Here is a 20,980-nt window from a genome sequence, read left to right on the forward strand (position 1 = left end):
TGGTAACTGGGCGAATGCGGCCGGGAAAGGGCATCCTGATTGGAGCTGCATTCGTCTTTCGGAAGGGACGTAAAATGGGGTCACGTGATTGAGTAGGTGACTTGAGCACGTTAAAAGGCGCTACAACAGCATCATTACTCATTTGGGTATCTACTGGCTGTAATTTAGAAGAACATCTTTGTACATGTTTCCCCCTAGTCCACGCCGACCAGGGCCAGTGTTACCGGTTTTCGGACGACATTAGGACCCACCAGGAGGCGTCAGCTGTCTGCAACGCCATTGGTGGGCGCCTTGCTGACGTCGAGGAACCACGTGACCACATGGTGCTGGCAAACTCCCTCAGTGGTGGAGGCGGAGCTTCCTATTGGTCGTCATGGAAGACGTCACAGAGCCCGTTTGTCGATGGACATGGACTTTCTTTTTCTGGTAAATGAAGTTTTCACTATTCCCCAGAGTTTAAAATCACATTAACTGTTATGACTGTGTTTAACACCACAACTTTAATCATCGACATTACTATTTCAATTAAGAATTGCCAGTAACTTAGGTCTGATTTTGAGCCCCTGACCTCTACAATTGACCAAAGGTGATAATGCTCAACGATTAGACCGGCCAATCCGATAGCTCCGCTCACCTCCGTCAACACATGAAAATGTAACTGTTTGACGGATATATATCAACCCTCTCCTTGTTTTAATCGCCAATTGCCATACTATCATTGGTTAACCTGTAGACAGTCAAGATAGGTCTATTGGAAAATTGTTTCTATCACCTTTGAACTTCATCATTCAAAGCTCAAGATGGCCCATAGGCCATCAGTAGTATTACCCAAAACTTTGATGATTCTTCTTCATTCAAACAGAGTAGCTGAATAGAATGTGCATTCAAAGAGCTATGCAACTGAAAAATTGCATACGCGAGGTTACAGTTCCTCGAACAACTGAGTGACGGCCAGACGTCTCAGGTAGCATCCACTACCTTTTGTTAGTGTCCATAGGTTGAGTCACTACCGAAAGGTTGAAGATGCTACCTGAAACTTCTGGCCGTTTCTTTGAAACATCTATTCAGTTGATTGAGTCATAGTAACTTCTACCTTGCTTATCTTATTACCTAGATATCTAACCTTCATTGTCGAGAAATCGGCATGTATCTATTTCACTATAGGCCCACCCTCGTGGATGTCCGTGGATGCGTACAGCCCGTTTGACGTCTGTGTGCTGCTGGACGGCTCTGCGAACTACCAGGGAACGTACCGGGCCTGCGCGGAGCGACACAACTACGCCTGCGAATCTGGTTAGTAAACTGCGACACTCGTAAACGTGCACGGATTCAAATCGTTGTACAAGCGGGTTGATAGTTTCAGCTGTCCGTACGCAGTGTGATGAGTTGTGGGTGATACGATGAAGGCCAGTTAGACACAAACTAAAAATGGCTTACGGTGTAACAAGCATGGTCAAGACATAGTATTTGGTGTCTAAGATGAAATTAAATGCAAAAAACTGCTTCTTGATTCAAAAGAGTAACAGTGCATTTGGTAACACACATTTTTTTCCCTCGATCGAATGATACTCTTTTTTTACCACCTGCGATTCTAACATCTGATTACCAAAAGATTCTATTTCTAACACTTTAGAAGCCCCCTTGCGCTATCAACATTGACACCTTGTAGAAGCTGCTCATAAAAGGGTGTTCATCAGGTAGTTCTTGTTTTACTTCTAGACCCTGCCTCTTGCACGCCAAACGTGTGTCAGCATGGCGGAAGCTGCACCTCCTGTTTCTCAGGCTCCAGCGTCTTCTGTGACTGTCTCCCGGGGTACACCGGCGATCGGTGTCAGACAGGTACAAACACTGCTAATCTAAAGCATCCACGTGGCTTAATCTTCGTCTTGATCACATCTTATGGTTCTGGGTCGGAGTTCAATTGGGTCATGACTGCCGGAAGTGCGTGGTCGTCACCCTGATTTCTGCCCGAGATTGCTTGGTGATGGTTTTAGCTGTGTATGAATATTTTGAATCTTCTGAAAAGCCCGTGAGTTGTAGTATTTTTGGGCGCGGTGCAGTTGGTTCGCTATCGAAGCCTTTTTTGTATTAGTCCGCGGGAACGGTGATGCGGTTTTCTCGCCTGATGACCCAAATAGCATCGTTTGTAATGCATTTTCACCGAATTTGCGTCATCGGAGATTGCGAAAAAGTTATCACATGACTTTTTTATTTTGTTCATTTTTCAGAGACACCATTTACTAAGCTTTCTCAGCATATATGCCGTGACCCCAGGAAAACTCGTTTTTTTCCGAGCAGGTTCGATCAAAAAAGTGTAAAAAAATTATAATTTTCGGATGCCAAATTTACATTTTACTATGGTTTCTACCCAAAATAAAGGGACAACGGACAATACCGATAAATACATCGGAAAACAGCAGAAAACCGCTTTTCGACCATGTGATTACATTTTCCGTCCTACTTTTCTCGGCGGAATTGTAGCCCGTCGACCTGAGGGTGTCGGCCTACATACGAAATCGCAAAAAAACTCCGGTCCGATGCCTTATACCGTTAGCATTTAGAATAATGATTAAAAAAAATCTATACTCCTTACTGCAATACAACAGATCATATCATTAGTATGGTGCCGTTCATCAACATTGTTTTAAGTAGTTGCCTCTTTGCATTAAACTTAACCATGTAGATCATCGTATGGACAATTAATTTTATTGATTATACACAAATTATGTTTTAAGGGAGAATTACATGACCCATGTCATGTGTTAGACAGGTATGTGGTAGTTTAGGTATTGAGAGCGGTGAATCCCTTCTTGTATCCGTGTTGTTGTTTTTTGTCTAAGCAGGCTAAATCTGTTTTTGTACTGCACGTGTACGAACTAAACACTACAAATATAGGCCGATCAGTTTCCATTCTTAATAGCCATCAGTACTATCAAGCTCAACATATTACAATGCTGAAAGTTTGGAAGTGATAGGTAATTATTGGTTCTAAAGAAGGCGACAGTTGTCGTTGAAACTTTTATCCGTGTATACCTTTGTGTCGGAAGAAAGTTTAGCATTGTGATAAGCTATCAGTACTGACTTTTGTATTCGGGTGCCTTTCGCAGACATTGACGAGTGTGCGTGGTTCCCGTGTGAGCATGGCGGGACCTGCCTGGACCTGATCAACTCCTACAGCTGCCTGTGCGCGCATGGCTACACCGGCACCAACTGTGAAACGGGTTAGCCTCCGTTGCCGACTCCTTCCGGCTGTTTTATTTTTTAAGTTACCGTTTTCTTATATACTATTACACTTCTTTTCTTATTGCTGGCCCGGAAGGAGTCTGCATTCACTCGGCCAGCAATAAGAAGAAACAAAAAAGTAATTAGAACACGGCAATTTGAAAAGAAAAACAGCCGCAAGGAGTCTACAACGGAGGCTAGAAACTGGTAATCTTACATTGGCTACCTATAGTTACTGGTTCGCGATGAAAGCTGTTTTAAGATTTAATACAATCTTTGGTTCCGCATCACCGTGTCCGATGTTCCGATATGTTACAGATTCCTGATAGGATTCGCTTGCATCCGCCGAAAATACATAAAAGTCACGGTCTGTCAGGACCTGAGGCCATTTAGTGCAGTATACGGCTCTGTACCATTCGAAAATCCTTCTTTTTTTTTAAATCTTGTCGGATCTAAGGTTCCGGATAGCTGTGTCCGATGCTCTTATATGTTAAGGATCCGCCTGTATCAACCAAAAATTGATAAACAAATCACCGTACGCATCTGTCAGGATATGAGGCTATTTCGTGCAGTGTGTGAAACCGGTAACCTTACATTGATTAGTTACAGGTTTGCGATAAGTAAAGCCTGTCTTGCGATCGATGGCATCATTCGATGTGCACCACCACCAAGGGATTCTGACACATTCAAGTCGCCCACACATTTTCGTCCGTTTGTGAGGCAAAAGTATTTTATCGTCCGTCCGGTCCAGGCTGCAGTACTAGCATTGGTGACTAGTCGGCACTACAGTACCACCTAAAGTTCCTGACTTAGATTATACTCAGTAACAATACGTAGTTGTTAACACCTAAAAACTATGTCCCCTGTTCGCTGACAGAAATCACACCAACACGCGAATCTGCCTCTATTGGCCAGCAAATACTTATATCTAGTTCCTCGATGAAGGTTAGAGACATCCAGGTCGCAGGATGCGCAAGGTAGTAGTTACTAAAGCAACTGGATAAGATTTGGTAACGGACAAGGCTGTATGCTGATAAGTCAGTTGAGAATGTGTGGACATTTTGTTCTCTTCAGATATAAACTAGTGTGACCCCAACCCCTGCCCGTCTGACTGGGTCTGCGTGGACCTCCTGGGAGCCGTCCAGTGCCAAGGTACGCACCTATCACCTGTTTAGCTTCACCCTGAAATCTGTACAACCGTGTTTGAAAATAGAGTGTGTCAATCATTTTGCCCGTATTCCAAATGTAGTACATCTGTACGCATAACGTTTAGTACATATCTTAAGTGATGTAAAAATTACATGAAAGCCGTGCTTGAAAACAGCGTGTCAGTCATTTTTTAAGTATTAGAAGACGAATGTGGTATGCATGAAGGAAAAAAACTCCGTATGAGCTTGCTTAAACACGAAAAAATTAGGAACTTTCTTATATTTTGATACAGTGCCTGCTGGGAGGGTTTTCACTGGCCACTTCTGCACGGCGGCCTCTTGCGGTCCCGGCTGGAACTGCAAGGAGAACGGCTCGTCCGGATACACCTGCACCCGTGGCTGAAGTTTCGGAATGTAGCGTCAGCGTTGTTTACGCGAATTCAAAGTTTCATGGCGTAAATTTTTTCCAAAACATGGCTTCAATCTTGGCTAGCACTGCACGCGCAAATAACAAGAAAACATATTGATCTAATTTCAGACATATCGCAGTAAAGCTTCACCTATTATTGTATTAATTTTGTTCTATTCGGTTTGATTTTTCCTAATTACAGTACTTCGTAGTGTCCTACATATAGAAGACGGTATAGAGAGTGATTAGGACAAGCGATGGAGGATGCTTCGTCCTCTCAGACGGTAAGCGCCCTCTTGCAGAGCATACAGAAACTGTATTGTAGAAAAACACGGAGAAGCAAGATACAGCATTCCACTGATTCGCTCCATCAGGGTACAGTTACAGATTCCTATATTGGCCAATCATTGAATATTCTACAAATTATCACTAGTGAATTAGACCCGCCACTTGCATACGATGACATTTAAACTCCTCTGCACCCTTCCCCTAGCAGGGTCGAAACGCTCAGCAGCATAGCCTCCAGAATCGACCCTATCTATCTGTCTATCGGCCATGGGCCGGGACTAAACAAGAGGTACATACTTCACTCCACATTGCCCTATCCAGCATCATTTGTCCTAAGTGTTCATATTCAATCCCAGTGTCCGAGTAACTGTCGGTAAAAGTCAAACTTCTGCAGTGCACTCGGCCTCTTGGTTTCCATATATAGAAGGATGTCTGAAGTTATTTCCTGCTTGGCTCGAAAGCAGTGTCCAGCAAATGTTACTCGACGGAGTGTGAGCTTTTGAGACAGCCGTGGAAGACTTCCATATAAATTGTTTGAGAGTAGCATGTTGTGTCCAAGATATATGTTCTGTGCCCTGCGCAGAAGTTTTGTGTAGGTCCCATCTAGTCTATTTTGGAGCTGACAGCGTAGACAGGTAAGCGTCCTCCAAGTTTCTGCACCGTAGAGCAGTATCGGTTCCACAGGGGTAAGAAAAACTCGTACCTTCAGTTTGTTTGGAATATTAGATTTTCAGATTCTGTCAAATTTGTTGCTTGCTTCCCTACTCTTATGGCCTAAGCTTAAGTTTTAGGTATTGGTGACGTTACTGACGGCTGCTCACAATTGATTAATGAGCTATTCCTATTCGGCACAAACAGCCGATTGTTGCTCATAGATGATTAATTAGCTAGCCTTATTTGGCACAAACAGCCGTCATTTTGTTCTGAACCCAAAGTAGCGATCTAAGACGTATCCTGATTGGCTGATAGCTTCCCAGCTTGTGGCAATACCTAAAACCTTTGGCCGGAATAGCAGGGTCGATGCTGGAGGCTTTGTTGCCGAGCGATTCGACCCTTCGAGAGGTGGGTGACTCCTCTGTTACATGATCAATAAAGTAATTGCTTCCAATAATTTGTGATGCATGTTTATTCTTTTTTTATCATGCAAAACAGAGAATGCTTGAAACATATATATTTGCTTATTTATCGGTTTTGCTGTAAACGACATACAGTCATGACTAACAAACTCAGCGCTAGCTATTCGAAAGGACTAGCCAAGCTTAGAAGACATTACAGTGCGTACAGTTCAAGAAACTCGAGAGGCAGCTACTTCTTCAAATCTCATATTCACACCTTACGGGCGACTAAAGCCCCCCCCCCCCTCCCACCAGCTAGAACTCGTTACATCATTGAATGTTTGAAACTATCGTTGAACAAAGACGAGAGGCATATCTATCTTCAAATGTTATCTTCGCCCATTACAAGCGACGAGATCCATCTTCTGATGCCAAATTTACACCTTGCGAGCGACAAAGCGCCCCCCTCCCACTACCCCAAACTCGTTGCACATCATTGAATGTTTGAAACTATCGTTGAACAAAGACGAGAGGCATATCTATCTTCAAATGTTATCTTCGCCCATTACAAGCGACGAGATCCATCTTCTGATAACAAATCTATACCTTGCGAGCGACAAAGCGCCCCTCACACTACCCCAAACTCGTTGCACATCATTGAATGTTTGAAACTATGAACAAAGACGGGAGGCATATTCATCGTCAAATTTTATCTTTACGCATTACAAGCGACGAGATCCATCTTCTGATGCCAAATTTACACCTTACGGGCGACGAAGCGCCCCCCTCCCACTACCCCGAACTCGTTGCACAGCTTCTTGGTGGTGACGATGAACTTGAGCCATCCGTCCACCATGTCCTCCCCGTACAGCCGCACGTACTTGTCGCGGTGCTCGTCCCAGTTCGCCCAGCGACCGTACGTGTACTCGCTGTACGTCTCAGAAATGTCGTGCACCTGCAATGGGCAAGATAAGGATTATTACGGATATTTCTCGCGAACACCATGCAAGTGATTGATTGATCTACATTTTTCGTCTGGATGTCTAACTTCAACCTTTAAATGAAATATTAGTACTAAGATTACCAACTTAATCATTTCAGCCCAAGGCTTGTCTGTCTACCTTTTTGTCTGTTTGTTTGTTTGTTTGTCTGTAGTCTGATCATAAAACGCCCAGAACACACAACGTTGCTAATGACGCATCCAGACCAGTGACGCTATTTTCGTCGACGATATCTGAGAAAATTGATGGAAAGTCTTCAAGGCAGGCCATAGAAACTTTGAACTGCGTTGCCGAAACGCATACAGAGAGAGGGGTAGAGATAGGGAGACAGAGAGAGGGAGAGAGAGGAGGGAGAGAGAGACTGAGACTGAGAGACACAGAGAAAAAGAGAGAGGGGTAGAGGGAGACAGAGACAGACAAAATGAGAGAAAAAGAGAGAGACAAAAAGAGGACGAAAGATGGACAGAGAAAGAGACGTAAACTGAGAGAGAGAGAAAGAGAGAGAGAGGGAGAGAGAGAGAGGTAGTGAGAGGGAGAGGGAGAGAGAGAGAGAGAGAGAGAGAGAGAGAGAGAGAGGGAGAGGGAGAGGGAGAGGGAGAGGGAGAGGGAGAGGGAGAGGGAGAGAGAGAGAGAGAGAGAGAGAGAGAGAGAGAGAGAGAGAGAGAGAGAGAGAGAGAGATTAAGCAGGAAATCTTCACCGTGACTTCGAAGCCGGCGTCCTCCAGAAGCTGCTTGTAGTCCTGGTGGGTCGGCAGGGTGTTCACGCACAGGAGGAAGAAGTCCAGCGCCGCCTGCTCGTCCGCGTCCTCAACATCCTTCAGCCGGCAGAACTCCTCAAAACAGCTGTGCGGAGTATAATAATAATAATTCATTAGTCAGAAATTACCCGTGCAATGGCAGCCAGTGCTTAATTGCTGCAGGGTTTACAATCACATAATACACAACAGATACATATTTGCTCTACACTTGCACGTTGTGGAACTGTCGCAAGCGTCTGGGCGGCTGCCATTCGGCGCCAGCAGGTGACCTCAATGCGACCTTCCCGAACCGAAGTAAGGTACCCATTCACACCTGGGTGGGGTGAGGAAAGTCGTGTAAAGTGCCTTTCCCAAGGGCAAAACATCGGGGCAGTGGTTTTGAACACGGGACCTTTCGGTTCTGGGCGAAACACCCTACCGATTGCGCCACACGATGCCACATGTATAATTACAGTTGCATGAAAGCGACCTTCTCACAGAGCCAGAGACAAGAAAAGGATGATACTGGTACACCATAAAGGTAAAGAAAGGTAAAGAAATTGACATTGTTCGTATGTAAATGTGTAGATTATCGTCGTTGTCAACCTCCTTCAAGAGGCAGAACTCCTCGAAACATCTGCAGGGAGTTTAATTGCAGTTGCATGAAAGCGACATTCTCACAGAGACAGGAAGAGGCTTTCCAAAACATCTCAGGAAAGTACACACATTTGCAGATATAGGATTTTGTTGGGTCGGCCTCAAAACATCTGCCGAGTACAGGCACAGTTTGCACCCACGTGATCATGACGTCATTGCCATCCACCATGCTATATGGTTAAGCCTGGAAATCGCCAGATGGATTTGTCTGTGACAATGAGGTCATTTTGATGTTGTTTGCATGTGCAGATCTGACTCTTCCATGTTAAAACAACCAAATTAAAAAAGCACAACTTTAATGTAGATGCATTTACAAGGGTCTGCCTTTTTACCGGAATGCCCCGAAATGCCATTTTTACACCGGAATGCCCCGGAATGCCCATAACGGAGGGTAAATTCTACCGGAATACACTATGCTTTGATGAGTTAACATCACAGGTTGCTGTATTTTGGCATGAAATTATATAGTTGTTGCCCAGGGAACGAGGAATCACTAGAAATTAGTGATGGCCATCGGCGTCGGCCAAACTTTAATGTAGATGCATCTACATTACTTACATGGTTCCTCCTGGTTTCAGGGAGTTGTACAGCTGACGGAACAGCCTGGGCTTGTCCTCCACGTAGTAGATCGCCTGGATGCTCGTCACGTGATCAAACTCTTCATTACCTAGGAGGTTATTCAAATTTCTTGTAAGCGGTACGGTAAATTCAGTTACGTTCGCGTCGTTTTAATTTCGCTCTAAGCGGAAAATGCAGCGTTCGTGGTGGTTGTAAATTAAGTTCGCGGTGAAACGTTCACCCACGAAAACCGCGAACATAAAGCCACCACGATCATTCCTGCAATTACATTATTTTACTTTCTAATAATCCTCTCTGACATTAGCATTCATTCCAAATATCTTTGCGCTCTATAGCAGACAGATAATTATACAATCGGTGAAAGTTTAAACTCGTCAAAAATCGCTTTCAATGATATAAAGATATTCTCTACCATACTAACAACGACAGCTAAAGGGAGAGTATTTGCCAGCAGGGTTTGGTCACCATGGGATAACATTCGCCTGGGGAATTATCAACCTTACCGTTGACTGACTCTACTGGCAAATTACACCCGAATTCTGCTATCCACACCCCCGTAGAAATTCCAAGGCCTGATAGAGGCTAATATAAAAGAGAGACGACCAGAAAAGCACACAAAAAATCTGTCACTTACCCAGTTCAGTCGTGATGATGTCACCGCACACGTGTTTCACACTTCCCGTCATGCCACAGCGTGACGTCAGGTCCTGCCCCACGCGGTGGTTGTCGGGAAGGAGTTCCGACGCCGTCACGTGACACTTGGTTTTGTGCGCCAGGTACCGAGAGGGACCCCCGATGCCGGCCCCCACGTCGAGTACTCGCGCACCTTCTCTGTTTGATGGGGGAAAATCATTACTTTTCATACCATAATGAAAATAAAAATCCATTTATCCCTTCCCGACATGTCCAGTGTCGAAGTCTGTACCTAAAAACGTCCCTGCAGTTCTAAAAGAAGCTCATGATCGTGTGGCTTCTTTCATACAAGCACAGTTATGGACCGCTCAAATATCGTCACCGCATATAATAAAACTACAATACATTTGGGACCGCATTTTAAGCAGTGACATCTAGTATGCAGTGTGGAATAGTACCAGTCAGTATTAACCAAGTTGTATTATTACAGCTAGTAGGTACACATCTGAGTAATGGGGCTCTTGTTGGCCTCCACCAGGCCCTCTTACGGGAGAATGAATCGTGGAATTCGGCAGAAAAGGGAACAATTAGCCAGTAGAGTCAGTACGCAGTGAAGATCACACTCGCCCGTTTGCCTGCAAGTGAAACCCTGGCGTAGTTAGTCTGGTAGAGACTAGGTTCTTGTGACGAGCCCAATACACCTCCTCGAAGACGGGACCCCCATTTTACGTCTCTTTTAAAAGACGATGCGGCTCCAATTGCCCTGAGGTAGGTGGTAGACGGTTACGAAAACCTCGGCTGTGATTGTATATCTTGGTTGTGAATAAAAAGAGCCTTGCGCATTAGTGCTGCGTACCTAAACGTATAACATCAGGTACAGGTACAGGTACCGGTACAGAGGTTTAGTTACAGGTCCGGACCTGTACCTGTACCTGGACAATTTGAAAAAGCAACATGTGTTCTTCTGAACTTCTTCACTAATGACAGAAACATGAATAAACTGTTTTCAATTTGTCAGTATCTTTATCTAAAGACCATAACTAGGTTTCCTACTGCCAAACTCCCTTGGCCTTGCTATCAAAACTCCCGGCCTGCCTGAATGATCTGTTGCATATTAGTCACATTGTACGCTGCTCCAAGGTATCACTTTGGTTACGTTTGGTGTTGCATATGAGATCAGGAGATCAGTCACAAAATAAGCACATTCTTGGTGTAAATTTATATCGGTACAGTACCGGTACTTCATGATCCGGTATTTTGGACCTGTACCTAATCAATTTTTACGGTACAGTACCGGTACACTGTACCGGTACGCAGCACTATTGCGCATGCTATCCACCGGTTTTACCTGATATCCAGCAGCTTCATGGCGGCGTCAACAGGCTCCGTGCCGAAGTAGTGCCACTGGTCCAGCGTGATCAGGTCAGTGACCTTCAGGGGGTCGTTGTCATGGTAACCAAGCTGCGACGGAACGATAAGACTGTTAGAACATCTCTCTGACAAAACAACGGGTCGTTGTCATGGTAACCAAGCTGCGACAGGATAAAAGGGCTCTGTCAGAACGTCTCTGTCAAAACAACGGCTCGTTGTCATGGTAACAAAGCTGGATCGTCATGTGAGGAAATTTCTGTTGGGTGACTTCTGATCCCAAAGTATGATAGAATGATAGATGATACGGAATGCACCTACCTCTTTAAGGTCCATGTAAATCTTTTCTACATGGCGATCTGTAAAGGAGAGACACAATCATCTTATTCTCGTGGTTGAATATGTAATGCTAGGGTCACATTTCCCAGCCGGGGCCCGGCCGGGCTATTTGCGTAAACGAAAAATTAAAGTGTATATCAATAGATATGTACAAGCTATGCTCTTAGATAATAGTTGGAATGTTCTGTGCTTTTGGGTGTGTTTTATTCGATAGTTTTCGTTTCCAAAGACTGCCCGGCCGGGCCCCGGATTGGAAAAGTGACCCAAGCCTTAGTCAGAGTTTAAGTGCATCATGCAAGTTACATACTGGCAAAAAAGACACAGAAGATTTTCCACCATTTAAGACAATTATCTGCAGGGAGAACGTGCTATTCATATGGTAGAAAGATTCTGAACGATCTGGTCTCTCAACTTTTTCTTAAGCGAAGCGATAGCGTCTTTTATTAAAGAAAAAATTTAATTAATTTGCTAAGAAGAATTTGCCTTACACGGCTTCAAAAAAATTACTCACATCTGATTCGTTGTCTGAGTTTGTGGTCTTCCTGGGACATGGCGACTGTCACCTGTAGTTTGTATTTACATTTGTATCTCATTGAAAATACCAGACATCACTATGATTGCGTTAAGCAACAGTCACCAAGGTTCACACACATGTTTTTTTAGTCGACAGTGCAAGGAGAACCCTTGGCTATTCAAATAGCGTGTTCTAGAATGAAAACTCCACTTGAGCAAACCAAACCTTCTCACACAGAGCCTCAAGCAGACTCGGAAAATGTGTCTGTGTGTGAATCGGGCCTCAGACAGCCGCAGTGTGTAACTATATCCGTCTATCGGCGTAACACACTAGCTACAAACGAAATGAACACATCATAATGCATTCAAAAAGAAATATACAAATCTTGAACAGCATATACAAGGTCTGGTTGAAACTAAAAAACACACTTCACTAACGAAGTCATACACCCTGAAAATTCGACCTACATGTAACTATAAAAGAAATTCTTAAGATAGGACTACATGCAAAATAAATAAATATCTAAACGCCGCAACAACGAGTTATTTCCAAAGTCCAAACACTGTAGACTTTCGATTTCAAAAGCCGGGGACTTAATTGTCCATTTTAAGTTTAAAACTCTTGTGTCGGAAGGAACTTACGGAATGTACTGATATGTGGGAGTCTTCTCTTCTGTGCTGGAGACGACGGAGTGCAGAGTGGCAAAACCTGTTTATGGTATGGAGAGTTGGTTACGCCCTGCAGCTTATACATGTTGATCCGGGTTGGATTACCCCGACCAATCGATCGCATTGAAACTCAGATTCGTATCAGCCATGACCGGACAAATCGCTTTCTACCTTGCGTTAACGACTACATCTGACAAAACAAACTCGCCAGTGAGATGGTGGAAAGTGTCAGCTTCCAAAATTTGTTTTCAGATTGACAATCGTTTGCCACTTTGGAAGTGATTGAATCCGCCCGCGATTTAGCGTTTAGAAAAAAAATAGTTTCTGCTACTTTTCGGCATGGAGCGATGGTCACGCTCTGAATGAATGAATGAATGAATGGTTTATTGACATTTAAAAGAACATTGCAGCCCCAGGCTGAATTGCGTCTTTTCTTACAGACTACACGTCATTAAAAACTTCTAAAACTGTAAAAATAACATGATCACATCTTAAACAAGCATCAAAACATAGCCTTCTTGGCGAAGGCAATTAAGCGTTGCCAACTACTGGCCTATTGGACGAACTGTAACATAAACGTTTTCCTTTTTCATTCAAAATGCAATGAATAATCTATAACATGCAGTCATTTAGTACTTTCACAAGGTACGGTACCTTACATGTTGTTCCGGGTGATTACATGCGACAGAATCTCATTAAAAGTAGTTGTCTACGCATGGATACCACCATTGCATGGTGGGGGTGTCAGTACTAGCTAGCTAAGTTTAGTCGTCTGCCGATTCTGGCCAAACTATGAATCAATCCCTCCTGTGTTGTACAGAATATATCATTTTGTGTTGTGCGGTATGTAAGCTTTCATGTGTTAATCGGTGTCCTTGACATCAACCAAACTGATTAACGCTTAATTCTTTTAAACTCAGGTGTGCCAATTTACAGGTCAAAGAGCTCGCGTTACATGGCGTGGGCAGTAATCATCTCCAAGCAGATACTACGGTGGCAGGACGATAGTATCCATGGGTCCACGCCTAAATTATGAATGTATTATAGAAATCTACTAATATGAGCAAGGAAATGTTAATGATATCATGCAGATTGTCATATCCAGATTATTTTAGTTTCAACGTTCTGAAATTGCTTTGGTCTCCTTTAAAGGCATCCAGAGCATTTAAGAGGTTTGAAACTTGACTAAAGATACTCCAATTTCCTACACAGAGTAAGTTTCAATAACACTAGTATAGACATTAAAGGAGCGAAGATACGTTGTGTTGTGAGAACTGATAGAAAATCCAAGCCCTGATAGACTGATCCTGACTGTCCATCACAATTAGCGGTTCGACCAATGAGAGAGAGACTGCATGTCCGTCAAACATTTGCATTTTTATGTTTTAATTTTGCATTTCTACGTTTTGACGAAGGTGGGCGGGGCTATGGTATCGGTCTATTTGCAGAAGCCGCGTGAAACTAAAAGATCGATCACCATGCAGCTTATTTTTGTGCCGCTTTTGATAAGAAATACGTACGCAAATGTGGTAATCAGCTTTTATAGTACTACTCAAAGTCAGGGAAGGGTGACAAAGTCAAGTCAAGTCAAGTTAAGTTAGAGTTTATTGCACAACGATTGTAACAGGTACAATGACATGCGGTCTTGCTGCGTCTACGCGGCCCTTTTTGTGAACCCACTATGACCCGATTTACGCATGCGTTTTCTGATTCGACTCTTAGTCGATGAGTCGACTCGAAAACGCGTGTGTTCCATGGTGGGTTCACAAAGAATTTAGAGTTCAGGTGCCCGCAGGTTGCATTTAATTTCTTACGGTCTTTTGTATGTTTTTGGTCAATGGAGCACCGAAGGCGCTCGTAAATCTATACGAGAGGGTCCAAAACATGTTTCACAGGGAATCTGTGGAGTTTCCTCGCTCCACCCAGGTGTAAAAATGCGGTTGGGGAGGTAAAAGGCAGGAGTCTGGGGGGCAGGATTGGTCTCTGCCCCCAATACCGTGTCCTAGGGACAGTGGATAACAACCCACTGCCCTAGCTATAGTCTCTACCAGACTAACCGCGCCGGCTATAGGGAGAACATTTGCCGGGGGACTTTGGCCATGGAGGGTAACATTCGCAGGGTTGCAATACTAGTATTGGACCCTCTCTCTGTAGCCGACTCCCTTCATACAATTGACTCTATTTGGCCAATTTCTACTATTTTCCCAGCGACCCGCGGAGGCTGGTAGGGCCTAGTGTGTTTACGGCCTTGGATTAAATTAGTTCGCCCCCGGCGGAACTCTCTATGGCAGCGAAAGGCTGCGAAATTCTATATGGCAGCTAAGTATACAGGCTGACAGAAACGGTTCAATAAAGCAGACTGGGCCCGGTAAAACATCCCTAAGCCGCCCCTAGAGACTGGGAACAGGCTACACGTTACCTAGCCTGGATACCAGTACCCTCGCGCTAGACGATAACCCCTTTCTGGCCTGGGGAGCACATCATACGCGATAAAGAGTTTGCACCGGTCTCTCTTGGCAGCTGATCTCTGATATCTATCGCGGGAGAGATGATCAGGGGCCGTGTGCTAACTGTGGTGGCGGGGCAAGTTGCTTCCCCGGCCGAAGGACTAGCGACTGTTGGGGGGCGGGTCTGGTACCCAGGGTACACACTGCCCCAGGATAACTAAGAAACAACCCATTAGGAATCCGCCCCAGTTAGGTCTCAAAAAGGCTATGGGACTTCACCTTTACCTTTACATGTCGACAAGAGCACAAAATCTGTATTAAAATTTACCTACCTCAATAGGCTTGTAGCAGGGGAGGAAAGACCTTGGATTGTTGACACAGTCCAACAGGGCTATCTCGCAGTGAAAGGGTGAGGTGAGGACTGGTTATTATGAACCGGTTTTTCGGCTCTGTGCTACACGTCAAAGCGCATGTCGTCATGGCACGTTATATAGAGGTAGTTGGCTACCCTCCAAGCAGAGGTTCGGCTCCGGTTGTTTTTGACGGTGTTGTTAGGCCCTTTTGTCGGGCTTTCAAGTTTGGCAGTGCGACATAGAGAAAACTGCCCCAGTCATTTAACCTTCGCATATCTAACTGCATGCATTGTTTGGCAACGAGTTCCACTCTACGGTCGTTCTGGGAAAATACGAATTTTTGAACACATCAATCCTAACTTGATAATGTTTTGTCTTTTTCTGAGCTGGTATTAGATCAGTCCACCAGTTTATTAGTCATCTTTTACATCATGCCTGGACATTTTCCTTCTCTCTTCAAGTACAGGTACATTTTACATTAGTTTACATTAGAGTACATTTATGTACAGGTTTCAATAAGAGGTAGACTTGGTATAAGTAGTACCTGGGGGTCCTGCCGAGTTCAGGGGCTGTTTTTTTTTGGTACATTTTCGGGCGTGACTCCTACGTAGTCCTGTGGCAACCGGGCTATATTTGGGCACGTCCGGGGCCGGGCCGCGGTGACTTTAACTCGGACATACTAGATTGAGCCCGGTACCCTGTAAGAAATTGACGCCGTGAGCTAATCGTGCCAACATGCACCGAGAGGTATCCCCCGGTACCAGGCAGCCCAAGGGACAAATTTGTGGCTCCGGGGCCCGGCCGGGACTACAGCCCCTACGGGCACCAGAGCAATAGGGAACTAAGTCTATTACACCACACGAGATGCTGGAGATATATGAACAATGAAACATTTAATCTTGTTCTTTCTTTAGAAGATAAGTTGTCTCGAGTCAGATGATGGTGTAATTACGTTTTTCAGCCCATCCAATGGCTCCCCCTTGCTGCTCAATGTACAACTGCACCATTTTGAGATTATAGGTAACAAAAGTAGTAGTATTCAGTTGGTGTACACATGTGCACAGAATATACAGTTTTCCTGCTATAAACAATGGAAAACTAGAGTTAAGTATTTGTGCTACATACACGTCAGGTTTGCTATGTTAGTTTAGCGATTACAGGGTCTTTTTATCAATATGAGTTGGTATTGAATTTTATTTGAGTTGAATGTGTGATAGTTGTGTGCCAATTTGATAAAAATAGACAGAACGCTAGCGACCCAAAAAACACCCCTCCCAATGAAATGGTATGGCGACCCTGTGACGTCACAATTCAAGATGGTGGCCACCACACATGCCAACGGATCTAACATGTTACGCAAACCTGTAAAAATGAACACACCTTACAGCAGTCTGAAAGTAAATTAGATCTATTGACAGACAAAACACACCGTTGCTACAATCATCCCATAGAAACGCATGCTTTAATAAAGGGAGACCAATCTAGAACCTGCTCCTTTTCCATATCATGGATTGTTCTAGATATGAGGATAGACGCTCAAAGCTATTCACCTTTATCTTCGCTTATTCAAGTGAATTCAATGCGCTCCGCACTGTTGATAGATTCAATTACATACTAGGAGGTGATAATCCTTACTGTGTACAGATAGGTATATTCATCAAAGAATGTTTGGACATTAGAACAAGCAATGTATAACTATATATAAGTATACGACACATGAAATTACGATATGTTGCTCTATCCCATATGATTGTGTTTAATCAAACTCAGCTGTATGCATCTATTCGTTTGTATATATGTACAGATGTAGTAGACCTTACGAAAATCGCTGTGCTTTTGTTGTGTCAATAAAGATCTCTCTATAATGTCCTTGCTTTAACCTGGCATCCAGCCTATCCCCGTTAGGCCGGGCGCTCTTTAGGGCATGCAGAATGGGCTTTCCGCCCGCCGAGGTAATCTTTGGCCCTCGGTGGCTATGGTTCGCTATACAGTAAAGTTACGTTTCGATGGACGGAATGTAACCTTACTGTATAGCGGACCTACCCTGTATAGCGGAGTACCTCGGCTGGTTTCCACTATTTTGCCAACGATAGGACGGAGCCTGGTAGAGGCTAGCCATGGTAGTTGTACGCGATAAGAGTTTACTTGGCCACGAGGAGGTCCATAAAACTCCTACCGCGTGAAACAACCACCGGGTGCAAACGATTGCCCAGGCGGCAGAGAGCTCCGTCTGCCCCGAATAGTCGTTGGCCAAAGATAGCCCGGCTAAACATTCTTATATAGGGTCTGCACCATTCCCGTCATGCAGGACACATGGGTGGTATGTAGGGGTGGATACTGGTTCGGCTTGATAAGGTCCAAGTCCAAGTTTAGGTCCAGAGATTTAGGATCAGTCCGGACCTGAACCTGATCCTGTGCAGTTGATGTTTTGTTTTATTAGAACAATATTAAGCATAGAGAATTAATACTGACACGCACAACTATAAAAGTTTCTTGGTGAAAAGACTTTCAAAATAAACCAGTGTTTGATATTTGAATGTTGCACTTATTTTAATTGCCTTTTTTGTCAAAGGGGAAACTCAAAACACTTTTTATCAAACAAAATAGAAAATATATTTCGTACTTTGTTCAGGTTTTTTTTGACTCAGGTTTTAGGCTTTCAGTTTTTTTAGACTTGGTTCTTGGATGTTATAAAGGTTCGAATCAGGTCCAGCGAACCGGTATCCACCCCTAGTGGTATGTAAAAAACATTTCTGTATTTACAGTATCAGCCTTGCTGGTTGTTTTGTATCCACATTCTTAGCAGGTGGCCATGGTGTGGCTTTCCATGTGCTTGGCTAGGTCATGCCTCTGTGCTGTCTCAAAGTAACATTTCCCACACACGTACAAATGCGGTTTGACACGGATGCAGTCTGTGCTCTTGTGAGCGAGCATTTCAGCCTTGTCAGTGGTTTTGTACCCACAGTCTTTGCAGATGGTGTGAGTTTTCATGTGCATGTCGATGGCACGCTTGCAGGATACCCTGTAACCACATTCTGCACACAGAAACGGGCCGTAGTGAGTGGATTTGTCAGTCACCAGGCCACAGCGACCACATTCATTTGGTTGGGTCGTGCTGTGAGTTACTATGTGCCTGTCTAGTTGATGCTTCTGAGACGTCCTGTAGTCACATTTTTCACAGGCATACTCCGGTCTCTCCCCAGTGTGTTTTTTCATATGTGAGAGCATATCGGCCTTGCCAGTTGTTTTGTACCCGCAGTCTTTGCAGTGGCTTTCCATGTGCTTATCTAGGTGATGCCTGTGTGCCGTCTCATAGTTACATTTCCCACACATGTACAAATGCGGTTTGAAACCGATGCAGTTTGCCTTGTGTGCGAGCATTTCAGCCTTGTCAGTGGTTTTGTAACCGCAGTCTTTGCAGAAGGTGTGGGTTTCCATGTGCGTGTCGATGGCAAGCCTGCAGGATGCCCTGTAACCACATTCAGCACACACAAACGGGCCGAAGTGAGTGGTATTGTCTGTCACAAGGCCACAGCGGTTACATTTACTTCTCTGGGTCTTTATGTGAGTCCTGATGTGACGGTCTAGGACAGACTTGCAAGGTGCCCGGTACTCACATTCCTCGCAGGCAAAGGGTTTCTCCCCTGTGTGATTCTTCATGTGCTTGACGAGGCTGCCCTTATCAGTAGTTCGGAACTCGCATTCCTTGCAAGAGAAGGGTTTCTCCCCAGTGTGAGTCCTCATGTGGACGTCCATTTTGCTTTTGCAGGCCGCCCGGTACCCACATTCGCCGCACATGAAGGGCTTCTCGCCTTTGTGAGTTTTCACATGTGTTTTAAGGTCCAGCCTTGATGCTGCCACATAGCCACATTTTTCACACGTGAATGGTTTCTCACCTGTGTGTGTCTTCATGTGCTTTAGAAGATTACCCTTGCAAACTGTCCTATGGCCACATTCGTCACACCTGAATGGTTTCTCACCTGTGTGACTCTTTATGTGTCTCTTCAAGGCACCCTTTGTAGCCGTCCTGTATTCGCATTCTTCGCAGGCGAAGGGCTTCTCCCCAGTGTGAGTTCTAACGTGGACGTCCATTGTGCTTTTGCAGGTCGATCGATACCCACATTCCCCACACATAAAGGGCTTTTCCCCCTTGCGAGTTTTAACTTCGTGGGTCTTCACATGTCTTTCCAGATCACTCTTGCAAGCTGTCCTGTACTCACATTCCTCACAAGCAAAGGTTTTCTCCTGATCAGATGCTGCCATCTTGTCTTCATCGGGGTTGAAGTCTGAGGTGGTCACCTTGTGCTGAAGAAAGTCACTATCCGCTGCTGCCATGTTATAGGAGTCAGACTGCAAAACAAAATCCACAAATGTCCATTACTTTAACAACGTTAACATGCACTGTGTCCATTGTAGTTGTACAGTTTTCTTTTCAGTCATATTTCTTTTACAGTCATTGCATTTACAGCTGCTAAAGATACGCCCGATATAACGTAAATGGGTAGTTACTGCATACATTATGCTACTCTCATCTCCCAAATAAACGTACCGGTACGTTTATTTTTTTCAGCCTCAAAATCCACCCAGTACGTCCTTATTTTGGACAGTACGTTTATTATTTTTTTGAAAATCAGAGTTTTGCTATCCAGGGATCCCATTGAAATTGAAAGTTTGGGTTTTTCTGCCCACATTTCCCCGGCATTTTTGCTCATAATTCGCTATTTTTCGGCCAAGCGGCGTTGATTTCCCTGCCGCTATGACCCGCCCTTTGTGAAATCCCGGCGTAACTCGTAACGTATCGGTCGATCTCTATGACACTACAAAGTCAACGTTGTTATTGGGAGAAAATAAGACGCCACACTGACGTTTTGAAATGCAATTCTTTTTGTATAAACAACTTGGACAGTCTCTGTTTACATCGTAAACTAAAGCACGCTGATCAGAAAAAAAATATACATGCCAGCGGCGCAGTGTTTCAAGTACGTTTAACGCATGTAAATTTCTCTACTCACGTGAGATACAGTCCTTCCCAAAATGAAAATATAAAAACAACACCACAAAAAAACAGTGTCTTAGCATCAAAAAACTGTGTAATACTTTCAATATATATCAAAACATTTCAATCCTACCACAAACATGGAAATTTAGCGCTTGGAGAATCGCCACAGTATTAGTAAAGTGAGTAACGCATTGGACGCCAGTGACTCTGGCGGTGGGAACGCTTTGTCATGGAAGAGCTCACTTCGAAGAAGGGGAAACAACTCTTTTTTATGTACAAATAAAACTCCTTTCCCTTGGTCAGAAATGTGTTTTGCATTTTTACAAAGAGAATTTTAATGTCAAAGTCTATATATAAAATTGAATTGCAATCTAGTCCCCGTTATTATCACTTAAAAATGCTTTAGAAAAGATCACCCCTCTACAGAAAGAATACCAGAGCTTTCTAGGAATATGGGTGAAACTTTCTGTTAGCCCCGCCCCTTTCTGTCTGCGGCGCCGCTGTGTCTAGCTCAACTTTTCATGTGTAACATGAGAACCTTGTGCTTTGTGGCAACATTGGAA

General features: G+C 44.2%; 2 protein-coding genes and 1 long non-coding RNA gene across 3 annotated transcripts; 1 reads left to right on the plus strand and 2 right to left on the minus strand.

Moving 5' to 3' along the window:
• The first annotated feature begins 1,724 nt into the window (after window positions 1-1,724).
• Window positions 1,725-4,988, plus strand: LOC136429711 (uncharacterized). The gene is made up of 4 exons (XR_010754795.1): window positions 1,725-1,839; window positions 3,108-3,221; window positions 4,297-4,374; window positions 4,664-4,988. It is a non-coding gene; the product is annotated as an uncharacterized lncRNA (long non-coding RNA).
• A 1,187-nt stretch (window positions 4,989-6,175) lies between these two features.
• On the minus strand, window positions 6,176-15,472 carry LOC136429692 (uncharacterized). The gene is made up of 8 exons (XM_066419632.1): window positions 15,398-15,472; window positions 11,948-11,999; window positions 11,419-11,456; window positions 11,078-11,190; window positions 9,731-9,927; window positions 9,076-9,184; window positions 7,822-7,966; window positions 6,176-7,077 (listed from the first exon to the last, which is right to left on the minus strand). The coding sequence occupies exons 2-8, from the start codon at window positions 11,985-11,987 to the stop codon at window positions 6,880-6,882; spliced, it is 840 nt and encodes a 279-aa protein (XP_066275729.1). The 5' UTR covers window positions 11,988-11,999; window positions 15,398-15,472; the 3' UTR covers window positions 6,176-6,879.
• Window positions 15,473-16,860: 1,388 nt separating this feature from the next.
• Window positions 16,861-19,768, minus strand: LOC136429668 (zinc finger protein 337-like). Its single transcript, XM_066419595.1, has one exon. It carries the CDS (start codon window positions 19,751-19,753, stop codon window positions 18,218-18,220), a length of 1,536 nt encoding a protein of 511 aa, XP_066275692.1. The 5' UTR covers window positions 19,754-19,768; the 3' UTR covers window positions 16,861-18,217.
• Between the last annotated feature and the right edge of the window lie 1,212 nt (window positions 19,769-20,980).

Source organism: Branchiostoma lanceolatum, chromosome 3 (genome assembly GCF_035083965.1).
Source record: "Branchiostoma lanceolatum isolate klBraLanc5 chromosome 3, klBraLanc5.hap2, whole genome shotgun sequence".
In the NCBI taxonomy this organism is placed as follows: Eukaryota; Metazoa; Chordata; class Leptocardii; order Amphioxiformes; family Branchiostomatidae; genus Branchiostoma; species Branchiostoma lanceolatum.